The 13336-nt window shown below is 46.4% G+C and overlaps 1 protein-coding gene across 1 annotated transcript in view; it reads left to right on the forward strand.

Annotated features, from left to right (window-relative positions):
- The first annotated feature begins 92 nt into the window (after positions 1-92).
- The window catches only part of LOC119393207 (kinesin-like protein subito), a 55179-nt gene continuing 41935 nt past the window's right edge, over positions 93-13336 (forward strand). The window contains exons 1-5 of the mRNA XM_049415859.1: positions 93-114; positions 1598-1735; positions 6397-6548; positions 10745-10951; positions 12024-12245. Coding sequence (XP_049271816.1) covers positions 1618-1735; positions 6397-6548; positions 10745-10951; positions 12024-12245 — 699 coding nt within the window. The 5' untranslated portion in view covers positions 93-114; positions 1598-1617. The remainder of the gene's footprint in view (positions 115-1597; positions 1736-6396; positions 6549-10744; positions 10952-12023; positions 12246-13336) is intronic.

The following is a 13336-nucleotide window of genomic DNA, read 5'->3' on the forward strand; positions in this document are numbered from 1 at the left end:
ACGTATTTACCGAAACCGATTCCTAGGTCAACAGCGCACAGTTTGTAGCGGCGCTTATGCTTAGGAGACGATTGACTGCTTGCGATACTGAAGCCACTGCTACCACGTTTTGAGGTAAGCGGCTGAATGTGCCGGCGCAACCGTTTTGGTGCTTGTAGAACCGCCCCATGTTACATTGACTGTTCCCGTAACCTGTGGTTTTCATGAAAACCGTGTGTCGTTGGAACCGCTTACTTTGGTTTTAGCGAGAAACGATGTTTTCGTTCAGCAGTCCTTTCCGGCCGTTTTAGCGCACGAAGTTGGGCGCGTTTTAGAGACGCCTCTCTCGTCATAAGTTCTATTTTTTTTAAATGCGAAACATTTCTTAGCGAACCTTTGGCACTTTGAGCGTTTCTATCTCGTCCGGGTGCTCTCATGACCGTCTCCTTAACTTGGCGTAGACCGAAATTGGCATGGCAAGGTAAGAGCATTTGACGAATATCACTATCGGGTCTTGACATGAATAACAGGAAAATCCTGTCGCGTACGTCGTCAAACCCTTTGCTCCAGACACGGGGGGCACATACCCGTTTACCACGGGCTGCGACGTACGGGTATGCGCCACAGGTGACTGACAGTTTATTTCTACCCAGGAACGGCGAGACAGACATTGGTAATTTAAATGCGAGAGCGTTAAGAAAAACAGACATCGGCAGCGTTTAACCGACGAATGGAAACAATAAAAATTAGGATCCCAGTAGGAATCGAACCCAAGCGTTCTGCGTGGCAGTCACGTATTCTACCACAGAGCCAAGTCCGGTCTAGAAAGTGCTTTGGAAAAACACCCTATGCAGGCGTAATGTCGGTGCGACGTCAGTTGTGGTTGTGGTTCTGGATATCTAATTTTACAAGAAAGCAATAAACACTGCATAGATACGATACAGGCGTCATAACAGATTAACGTCTGTGGTTCCAGTGTTGGCTCCGCTTTTAAAACAGTCTAATAAACATTACATTTGTATTCCTCTGATTCAGCAAGCTATATTGAAGCATTGCTCGACCCCGGTGGAATACATTAACGAAAGCTACGTGTGATATTGACATGATTGCACCATGAAGTGCACTTAGTTTCGATGATACTGACGTATGTATTAAACGTGAGGGTTGACGCTGCGTCACACCATGTTACCCTTTAAACGCCAGTGTTGTCGACGTGCCTGGTAAGCCCGCGATGTGCACACAGTATACACTTACAAAAACACGTCGATCCACTTTGTAACGCTTGGCTCAAAGCCATAAAATACGACATAGAAGTACTCGCTGACTGCTTCGCATGAAACAGATTACCACAACGCATGGGATCTGCCGAATATTTTGTATTTTCATTTGTTTGTTTGGTTGGTTGGTTGGTTGGTTGGTTGGTTGTTCTTGTTAGCATTCTGGCTTCGCGTTTGCTAGCTAGTGCACCCTCGTGTTCCATGCCCGCAAAGCTATGCGGATGGGCAAAGAAGCTTCCTCGTAAATATGTTGCCTCTTACGATATGCATAGGCAAGGACTGTGATGCTGGCCGGTACCGTGAAAACTTCATGCTGACGTACTTGAAATTCTACCTTGCAGCTTGTACACGCTCGCACGACATGGAAAGACATGCGAGACAATACAAGGATTCGGCAGAGTCTGCGCAGTCTGCCGCGAGCACGGATCTGCCACCAGTGGAGACGATTTGTAAGCAGTTGGATGACAACCTCGCTGCAAGTGAGTCTTCATTTTTGCTTCCGAAAGTTCAGTTGTACGAGCTTCGGTGCGCCTTGGTCTGCTTACCTCGTTCAAAGCATAACAATTAGTGTCAGTCAGGGGCGTAGCCAGAAACTTTTTTTTTCGGGGGGGAGTTGGGGTTCAACGGAACCACCTTGATCTGAAGTGCGGGCTGGGCAGGCAGATTAGGTAAAGTGTCATTTTGTGCTCTGTGTGCCATGGCAAAAAAATATTTCGGGGCTGGGGGGGGCTGGGGCCCGGACATTTTCTTTAATTGTGGAGGCAATCTGCTGCTTTGCCATGGTCATTGGTGGGGGAGGGGCTGTCCTGCTTTCTTGAGTTGTACCTGACTATAGTTATGTTCAATTGAAAATCTGTTGTGCAACATTGGCTAATGCACTTTAGGTCTTTAGAACTTCGCTTTCTATGCATAAACCATGCTTGACCCCAAGGAAAGTGTTCTAGCCTATATCTCACCTGGATCGAGGTTATGAAGCCTCGTCATTGTGCTGGGTTTTTAAAGATGTATTTAGTTTTCTATGTCTACATCTTCCCCTCCACGTTGCATTATAGATTCAAATGGTGCAGATGACAGAACAGCCTCTGCACAAGATTTTCAAGAACATGTGGGCATATCGCAAAGGGCTTGCAAATGTAGGCATATTGCTGAAAGAAAGAAATGTTTAAATTACCACTCAGCTTGCACAACTCAAGTTGTACACACCTTCTTTAAGTGACCTCCTAGATTGGTTGCCACATGCATCTGTCCGTGGCACACTAAAAGTGATGCGCTGGGACCTATGTCGTAGCTGCTAAATACCAGGTGCACATGTTGAGATTTGGGCACTGTTATAAGGCTAAGAAAATTACATGATCACCTGACCCTGCAGCTTTGTCAAGCTTACTTTACCTTAGCGTAATATCCATTTATTAACAGCGAAGCTGTTTAGAAAATCATTCCTTGTATCTCGTATCACAATACTGTCATCATAAACAGGTATGTGCACAAAAATTAGTTAAATCCCACTACTCGCCACTGGTCCACTAAAAATGGAAGCCCAACAAATGGCTGCGAAGCAACTCCCGCCTAACCATACGCAGCCACGGGTCGCCCGAAGATAAATCTCACTCCCGAGGAAGAAGCCGCATTCCGAGAAACGATGCTTGCCGCTATGCACGAACGTCAGCGGCAGCGCCGAGAAGCTCCGGAGTATAACACCAACGGAACAGAAGAGGCTGCAGTGGCAACAAGATCCCGAATACAGGAAGCACAAACGTGTGGCACATGCTGCTCATGTGTGTTCCCTGCAGCAAGATCCAGCCTACAGAGAAGCGGAGCAAGCCCGTGCCTCTACCGGTGGCGCCGGCGCCACCATCATCGGAGCATCTCGGTCCCTTTCAAAGAAGAGTCCTGCGAGTGGAGAACCGAGGACGATAAGGCAAAGCTGGAGACCAAACTTTCTACAACTTCGCTACAGCGAAGTTCAAACAAAGCTCAACCTCTCTACAGCCAAGTTCTGCCTAGATACAATAAATAAGCATGAGACCGATGAGCTTTGCTGTGTATCGGGCGTTGCGTGGCTTAGTGCAAGCTTTGAGCCATTTATTATTAATTCAGCTTAAGTGGAATATTGATGCCTTTGCCCTTTAATGAAATTAAGCTCAAGAACCATAGATTTTGTTTGGGTTAGGTAAATGCAACCTACCAGGCGCACAAAAGCAACCAAACAAATTTACAATCTGGTGTAAAGAGAGTTGTGCTTGTGATGTCGGTATTTGAACACTTGTGTAGGACGTTTGACGTTGAACTGATGTATAAAATTGCTGCCTTTGGCAGGGTTACTTTCTTTCTGTGGCTGCAATGTGAAAGTGGAACAGGATGCCAAAGTGCCCAGAATTCTGGTGGTTAAGGCACAATGGGAGCAAGTACTGCCTAAAGGGACCCTGAAACAGTTTCGACAATTTTGTACGAACACATTGAGCCGGTAGAGCATGTCCTAAGGATCATTTACAGACCGATTTAAGCTCTGTGCATAAACTGTGTAATTTATTACAAGGCTTTGAAGCTGCAAATCGCCACCGATCACAGCGGCTCAGCCAAACGCGTTTTCAAACCGCCCACTTCCAGTGCGCGTCGTATTGGAAGCGCGACGTCACACAGGCGGCTGATCTGATTGGATATGTCCAGTACACACGTCACTGAACCTCCTGTGGGCAGCGAGCATCGTCTGTCTGTGTTACAACGTACTCCGTGTTGACGTGAGCTGAGCGACAGTGTTTATCTCGAGGTTTCTTTTCTTGGACATAATTAATTTCCCTAGCCGTGTTGTGTGCCACATATCTAGCAGTTTCTAGCAATTGGTGACTTGTAAAGCTGCGACATCGTGCAATGTTCGTGAGCCATCTGGCGAGCGGAATTCCTTCAGCTCATCGCTGCAATGAGCGTCGCACTCTCGCTATCCGTTCAACGCCACGATCCACGTTTTTGTGGCTGTAACTTCACCCCTGAAGACACAACCACATTGCCCGAGTTTACGCTTATCGGTGATCGTTCTCGAATTATTTTTGTTTGTCCGCATGCTTTTGCAGATTGTCGCTGTACAGGAGAATAAAATAAGATCTGCTGGTAGTGTGGTGGCACCTGTCGGAGTAGATATCAACCACTCCACGAACTTAATCTTTGTTGGGCCTCAGAGATTGCGCGCAACCCGTCGGCGCACAATATCTGAGACCATGACTGGGTGAAGCTCAAACCGTCGAGTGTGCTCATGAGAGCGCTGCGATTGCCGGCGATGTCAGGGTGTCTGTGAGTTGAAGTTGCAAGGCAGTGGTGAGGAGGAGGGTATAGATATAAATTCCGTAGCGGCCTTGGTAGACAGTGCGTCGCTTAATTTCTGGTGCGAATGATTTGGGGATGCCCCTGCCTAAACGCTGACAAAACTTCAAAAAACCGTTTCAGGGTCCCTTTAAAAGGTCTATTGTGCATGCCTACTAAATGGTTGCATCAGGTTGATTGGCACTCGTTAGAGTTAACTAGTCTGCTATGCATCGCATGCCAGTCTTCAATTTTTGGGCTACTGCCTATTTTGTATTGAACCAAGCATCACTTGAATGTGGTCTCTTCGACTTGGCTACATTCTTTATTTCAATTCAGGCGGTGCAGCACTGACTTCATTCTGACAAATCAGTGTTCGGACGCGTGCACGCGGGGAGGCAGCTGAATTCGCAGCGCAAGTCCCAAACTGTCGGGTTTATTTCCCTCCTGTTTTACTCGTCCTCTCGCCACTGGTGGACTGGTTCTCATTTCTGTCGAGGTGCATGCCATCTCATGGCCGCTACAACAGCAATGACCACCTTTTGTTCCACTCTTTAATTTGATTATATGTAGGCACATTCAGGCAGTGCTTTTGGCTCGAAGCCACAGAAGCTGCTTTCGTTCTTTCTTTCTTTCTTTCTTTCTTTCTTTATTTATTTTTTGTTTGGTGGAGTTCAACATTGCCCATTTTGCTTTTAACAGTACATTTAACCAGAATGAGGGAGCAGCACTTGATGCTTATATCATTGTCCAGGTACATTGCTAAATTGTTCTAGTGCACTAACTTGCTTTTACTTTGTAAGTCTTTCTCGTGGGACACATTTTTGGCCAAATAGCATCCACTGCAAGCCTTTTGTTACCACTTGTAAGATGCAACTTAACAAGGGTCCATACTCTCTCCTTTGTTACATATGGATTTACCACTCTTAAAGGAGCACTGACAAAATTTCGAAGGCGAGATAACCCGTGTGATGGATTTATATGGACACACACGCATTATCTACGAAATATCAACGGATAATAATGCCTAGAACATATTTAAAATCGCGTTTAAAGAGCGCGTCGCCCTACTCCACGCGAAACGCGCCTTCGGTGTCCGAGTAAACAACCAACGGCCACCTGCGTCACGAGTTTGTGTTGGCTGCCACGATTGTTGCGGGCGCTCTCTCCCACTGACTCCTAGCTGACCTTTTCAATGGAAAGAAGGGGAGACTTGCACGGGAGTACAAAGGCTGATGTCCTCGCCGCCTCCTCGGCAGTGCATCTTGGGGGGGGGGTCACGCATATTTACAACGCCTCAGAGAGCATTGTAGCAGCACCAGGAAGCCTTCGTTGAAAAGAGTTGTCGATGTGGTGCTCATGTGCATGCGGTTTTGTGTGCTCACGTAGCCAGCTATGCTTACACAGCCACCACTCTGGGTCCTGCCTCCCTCGGCGCTCTCTGAAACCAAAACTGCAACTGGGCACTATAAAACAGTCTCCAAATAATTAATGGTTGCACGCTCGAGCAAACGAGCTTTCCAGCCGTGATAAGTGGGTCGTTAACTACTTATCGCAACAGAAAAAACTAGATGCAAAATTTTGGTGTCAGTGCCCCTTTAATCGCCCACAGGAAATATTTCGGCTCATTTCTGGCTTTCTTCCTCTATTTTCGATAGTGTCACGAGGCATGCAGGTAACGCACTGCACTTGCACAATATGAACTTGTGAAGTACTGTGCGAGAACTGGTTCAGAATGTACATCCATATTAAAGAGGCTTATAATTTATTTCGGGAAAGACATTGTTGTCAGGGCAAACACAGTGTACTCTGAATTTTTGCATATAGTGGAAACTTTTGTTTTCAGGTTCGGCACTGAAGGTTTACCTGCGCATCAGGCCTCGAGTCGGGGGCCGGCCGTTCACAGACCCGGCATTTCAGCCTCTTGATGACAAAACTGTGGAGTCCACCACAGCTACTCTGGAACACAAACATCAAAAGCGATTTAGCTTTACAAAGGTGGGTTTCACAGCCAGTATCTGCACAATGCACAATATCATTTTGTATATTATAAAGTAACATGTTCATGAAGTTGCTAATTTTGAGTGATACAGTTCGCCAGTTGCAATTTTTCAAGTCTGGGAACTTGGACACAAATTCAAACTATTCTGGTCAGAGGCGGTGGTGTAAATCCAGAAAAATCTGAAGGCGGGACAAGAGTCTTGCCCTGGTGGCAATTTTATTTTGATACATATTTGCTTTATTTTGATTATATAAAAATTATTGTTCTTCAAAATAAAATTTAAAACTGAGCGCGAGTCCACACCTCGTCAGTTTCATTGTTCTATTGGGTATTCTCAAAAACCATTCAAACAGCACTTAAAATTTCCCTGCCAGGGTTCGTAGTGGTCCTTGTATGCCGAATATGACGATCTGAATTTCGATCTCATATTGCGGATGTCGAATTCGCTTGGCCATTGACATATTCTGCTGCGTGTAACCAGCCTAAAAGATAGTTTCACTGCTGCACTGTGAAACCACCTTGTTAGGGGAATCTGTGCCACTGAGAAACCACACTTCTGCATTTCGGTCATTTTTTTTTAACAGAATTTTAATACTTAACATATTTTACTGCTATATGGCATAATTGCCACTAAAGTTCGTGCATTCTAGTAAACGACTGTGAACTGCGCAAAGTTGGGAAAAGACATTCAATGAAGCCATAGCACTAAAAATGCAGGGACCAAGGAAGAGGAGACGACGTGAATGTAAAGATGTAACAAACCAACTAGCCCAAAAGTCTGTTCTCTCGGAAAAGGAAGACTCAAGAGAAGATGCACATCTGTTGCACCCCATGTGTTTTGTGAATCTTCTTTAGTGTTGACCTTTTCCTGATTCCGCACAGGTCAAAACTGTTTACTAGACACAAAGTAAGTTAGAAGTGCTGCCTGTGTTATGTTTGTGTTTCTTTCCTGTGTTTTTGTCATATTAGGAAGAATTATATCATATATATACACACACACACACACACATACACACACACACTCAATTAAGTTGAAAAAAGTTCTAAAGCTGGGGTTGATACCTCCTCCCTGCCCTCCATCTGGCTACACCTGCTGCTGTACTGGAACCAACAATGCCTCATCTTGATGGTGACGTCTAAAACGTTCGAATAACAAAGGGGTTGCATAGATCTGTTTCAATTGCACACTAACGCTATCTAACTTGCACGGGTCATAAAAAGAAAAGTTACTGATCAGACAATGGTGTTAAAGAAAAGCTGCGTCGATGGCATACATGATATCAAGACAAAGAAGAGGTTGGAATTAAAGGGACACTAAAGGAAAATATTAAGTCGACGTTGATTGTTGAAATAGCGGTCCAGAAACCTCGTAGTGCTACCCTTATGCCAAGGAAATGCTTATTTTGAAATAAAATCACGTTTTAGTGGTCCGCATCGCGTTAGCGCACTTCAAATTACCCGCCTGAAATCGGACTTCCATACGTCACTGCTGCCGTGCCCAACGTTGCCCGCCTTTACTGCGCGGCCGCCGACACTAGTAGCAGCAGAGCGAAAGTAGCAGGACCCACAGCAGCAACAATGGCCATTGAAGCCATCGAAGCTTGCCGCAATCGCCACAATGGATGTGGACGGAGAACTTGACAATGAGACATTGGCTCGTGACGCTGGGCTCCAATTCAGCGACTTGAGCCCCGATGAATGCGGTATGCTGCTGAGGGCTCGTATTGCCGGCGTCGTTGCGTACTACGATAGCAGCCTCGGCAGCGACTCTCCCGAGCCCGAAAGCAGCTAGGAAACCAGCAGTGCGGTGTTGGGAGATGAAGCTGTGGTGGACCTGCGACTTTCACGAGCGCGCAAAACACGCGCGGAAGTACGCGATCCCGAAACTACTACTGAGACGCGACCGCGTGAGCGAAGCAGGGCGCCGGGCGAAGCGCAGTTCGGCGAAAATGGAACCTTTGAACTACGCGCGTCGTTCCCCATGGCAACGCCACAGAGGTTCTTTTTTTCATGAATCAAACGGAAACGAACAAACAGCATTTTATTACGTCTTTTGATGCACGGAAGGTTATTTTTTTATTGCTGCTAGTTTGATTACTAGTGATTTATTGTAGGCATATTCTCATACGTCATCGGGATCACTTCGAAAATGTCCCACTCGTGGCACTCATCATGTGCTACATTTAGCTTAATTTCTCGGTAAGTAGGGCACTGCTGTTGATAATATTGCCGTTTTAGAAGTTGTCATACATTGAGCTTTCACTCTGACATAAATTGCTCTGACAACTATATACTGAGTAGACAAAAGCCACAAGCAGGGATGCAACAGCTGCGCCAATTGCGCCAATTTGATACAATTCCTTATTTTTGCCTTAAGCTGCGCCAAAACCGTTAAATGTTAAAATTGGGCCACGCTGCGCCAAAATGCCCGACCAGCTTAAAATTTTCTCAGTTGCGCAAATTTGAGCGAGAAATGGAGGCCGCGTTGGTCATCTGCACTGTGGGCATCGTCATCCAATACAGACGTGCAGACCCTAACCCCCCTCCCCGCAAAAGAAAAGAAAGTCCGTTTCACCGCAAGGACGAAGCAATGAACGCAATAGCAACAAATTGTAATGTTATACGAAGTGAGGCTGGCAGCAAACTCTTTTGTATCCGATCTCGCATAACTCTACAAAATGTTGGTGCTAGAGAATACGGCCGCTCCAGGGAAAGATGCTCTTTCTGCACAGTGCACGTCTTTGCATTGAGAGCGCAGCACGTAGGAGGATATACGAGCCGCCCGCTGATGGCTGCCGAGATAGCGCGCGCCCGCCAGCGATCGCAACCGCGCCCTTAGAAACAAAGTTCAAAGTTGCTGCTCGAGCGACAGCGCCCTCGCCGCCCCCCTCTCGCGTCTTTTCATGCTCGTTCAAGACGGGTGGAGCGTTTCCTCTATGCTTCGATGGCAGGCTTCCCGAGCGGAGTGGTGTTATCGCATGCGCCCTCAGAGCGACGGAGATGGGCTGGCTCGTTTTATATCTGCTTCAGCCGCGTTCGTCGCCCGCACTTGCGCGCTTTTACCCGTGGTAGAACATACTATGCACAGGGATATGTTATCAATTTGGACTTTATAGGAGAGATGATGGCAAAAACTCGTCGAGAGTGTCCATATAGTTGCTATCGCAATAGAAAAGGACAGTAGTTCTCAAATTTCCTGATGCTTGTTTTATTGCGTGCAGAACGCTTTTTAAGCCACTTTTGCCGCAGTACACTGGTTTCCTGTGGAAAAGCATACTGAGATTTAGAAGGGGCTATTAGTACTATAGCTGTGAGGGACACAGCACATTTTGTTCCTTAATTACTCATTTGTGCACGCGCCATGTAATTACGAGTACTAGTATGACCGCTGACATCTAAAAAATTATTGGCAATCATTTAGAGCTGCTGTGTATGGCGTTTCTACGGCCTTGAGAAACAATAGACAAAAGCGTATGCCAGTTTTCTTTTTTCGCTGCCCCCACTTGCTACTGCTTTACGAATCTCCCAAATTTTCAGGTTGCCAGGTTCGCAGGTCCACATTAGCATTTATAGTGCCTGTCGAATTATTTGACAGGTCCTGAAAATGCTAATGTGGACTTAGTCATTGTTCGCACTGTGGGGTGGCTAAACACACTGCTTCTATTGAAATAGTAATGTTCATGTGCACTGTGCACGAATTAGCTGATGTTGGATGGTTTTTACATATTTTTGTTTTCTTTTCTAAAAGTAAGCCTTCTTTATTATGCTGCTCCAAATTTGGGATTGCGGGCTAAAAAATTCAGGTTTTTTTTTCGTAACCTGCTCCAAATTTGGATTCTTGTGCTCCAAAAGCAACATTTTGCTGCTCCAAAAATTGCTCCAAATCCTATTTCAGCTGTTGCACCCCTGTGCAAGCAACGGCTTAAGAAAAATGACAAGACACTCTGGAGCTTGCAGAAATGGATGAAAAGTTGGAGGGAAAGAAAGCTGGAGCAAGTGTGCGTGTGTGTGTGTGTGTGTGTGTGTGTGTGTGTGTGCGTGTGCGTGCGTGCGTGCGTGCACGTGTATTCTTCATTAGGAGCTTGGAAGTCCTTAAAAACCCTTGATTTTTTTTTCTTCAAAAGTCGCTATGAACCCTGCATGCAGTCTTGCACAGGCACTCATTAAGTTCTCATTCTCTCCATGTGGCCAGGTGTTTCCAGAGGGCAGCAGCCAGGAGCAGCTGTTTCAGGAGGCAGTGCAGGATCCTGTGGATGCCTTCATCAACGGAGCCAATGTGCTGCTCTTTGCATATGGCCCAACTAATGGAGGCAAAACTTACACAATGCAGGGCCCTCCTGCAGCACCAGGAGTTGTGCCTCGCACACTCGACAGACTGTTCAGGGTGCTTGGGCCTCAGGTTAGCAATCGCTCACTTTAAGTCTCTACTCGGCACTCTACCTTACACTAGAGAGGATCTCGAGGTATGAAGGCTTAAAGGGACTGACCACCGGCCAGATTTTATTTCGTGACACTGGTGGAAAGGCTGTGAATTGTAGTGACAGAATCTAGTTTTCTTTTCACCTTGATACTGCCTGAATGAGTCGTTTGGATTGCCTTATGTAGTCTGCTGTTGTTTAGGCACACCACAATTCGTGCTTATCTGTGCTTATTATGAATTAAAAGGGGCCGATACTGAGGAGCAGTGCTGCTTTCGGGGCAACTAGTATCGCGTCGAACCATGGTGCATGCATGTGGCATGCAAACGTGCACAGAAAACTGCAGTTTACAAACGCAAACCACTATAGCGGTCGCCTACCACTGTTTTCAGCATGTGTTGCATGTACTTCATCAGCTCGGCGGATTGAACCTTTCTAGTGTAGCCACTCCATGATTAGATATTCTTACTGCTATTACACGAAAGAAAATGGGTACCATGAAAATGGTTTGTCAGGCAAGTAATGTTGATGTTTTTGACTTGTCAAAGACTTGTTGAGACATTTGCTCCCTGCAGCATCCCTTCTTTTACCACAGCCTATGACTCTTGTCCTATACTAGCCTTAGTTGGCAGCCACCAGAGCAGGCTGAGCATAAAATTACCAGTCTCGTCACGTCAGCTTTCAAGGTTTCTATTACAGCTACACGAAACTTGCTTTTCGTCACTTATCCCATCTGCTACTTCATAGTACCACCACTTGGCCCTTGTGCCTTAAGACCCTGCATATCACCATGATCATTGCAACTTGAATTGCCCATTACTGCAGCTGCAGGGCTGTTGTTTTAGTTCATCCATGCCAATAGTGCACTAAAGAAACTTCCTCTGTAGAATCCAGCCTCTTAAGTCATTTATAAATGCTGGCTGCAAATACTCTCGGCTGGTCAGAATCTGTAGCTCTCCACTACTGTGTCCCGAAGAGACAAATGCCCCATTGGTCCCTTAATTGGTATGTGACATTCTAAATCCCTGCTGCATTATACTTCTCTACACTCAGGTGTGCGAGGGGGCACCAGTGCGCCCCGACTGTTTTGACGACGTTGTCCTGCTCAACGCAGAAGAGGAGGCCTCTGCACTCTTGCAGAAAAGCAAATTGTTGGGTGAGAAGGGAGCCCGCAGTGCTGCAGATTTCAGCACTTTCCATCTGCCTGCAAGTGAAAGCGACGGATCGCTCTTCCTATCGCGCAGCAGTGACTACAGCTATGATGACAAAGCACAGGTACGTTATACTGCGGGGGTCTCGGTATTATATTTGCTTGAATGCAGGCTGACCCGATTCTAAAGGTGTATCCAGACGATGGACCGACCCGCGGGCGGCTGAGTCACGTGACAGTAAGAACACGAGTGGCCCGTCCGCTTGCACCATACACACGTGCAGTCCAAAACTGGAGGAATAAAGCCCGGACCGATTGCAGTTCCAACTGCAAACGATGCTGTGTGCACGTCTCGAAAGACAAACTGCGTATTCGAAGAGCCGCCGGCGCACTCGGCTACCGAAAAAAGAAGAAAAAAAAACCTGTCTTGTTGACAACACACCCCTCCGAGCACGCGGCCCGCAGGCGGGGAGGGGGACGGACGGTTCGTGAAAATGTTTTTGGCATTGTTGGCCCTCCCGATCCGCGGCCCAACTACGGACTCCCCCAACCGGAAGTGGGGGGTCACGTGACGGCGAGGCCGCGGGCCACAAGAGTGGCTTGGCCCGTCGTCTGGATCCACCATAAGCAGACTCCCTGAAGTCTGATAACAGAAAATAAGCTTGCTTCGAATGTAAGCCAAAAGAAAAGTGCAGCACTTGCAAACACAGACAGCATTTACAGTCATTCCCAGATATATCGAGCTGCTTAGATCATTCCAAATATAAAATATGCCTAACTGAAGCATGTATATAAGAATTCGGTGCGTCTTGGATAATAAAATGGTAACTTGCAAATTTGTTTCTTAAAGGCCTCGTTGTACACATTAAACTTTTATTAGTTTTTCAACCACGCCTTTTTGTGGAACACTCCTATTAGACTTGGAGGCCTTTTGCATTCTTGAAACAGCGTGGCAAACAGTTTTGATCACTAATGCCGTTAGTAATATGCTTCACTGCATATTTATGTATTAGAATAATCTGGAATAAGAACTGTGTGTAATAAAAGATTGGATGTTCCAAACCCATTTGAACAAAACGGGCAGGAGACCAGTTGTGGCGACACAATCATCAATCGCGATGTATTCCTGAAGGGTCATATCTGTGGGAAGGACAGCATCGAAGGTCGGGCAGTCATCGTCGGTGGACTCGGCTGACACCTCGTCGATGCCATCGTC

Source organism: Rhipicephalus sanguineus, chromosome 5 (assembly GCF_013339695.2).
Source record: "Rhipicephalus sanguineus isolate Rsan-2018 chromosome 5, BIME_Rsan_1.4, whole genome shotgun sequence".
Taxonomy (NCBI): domain Eukaryota; kingdom Metazoa; phylum Arthropoda; class Arachnida; order Ixodida; family Ixodidae; genus Rhipicephalus; species Rhipicephalus sanguineus.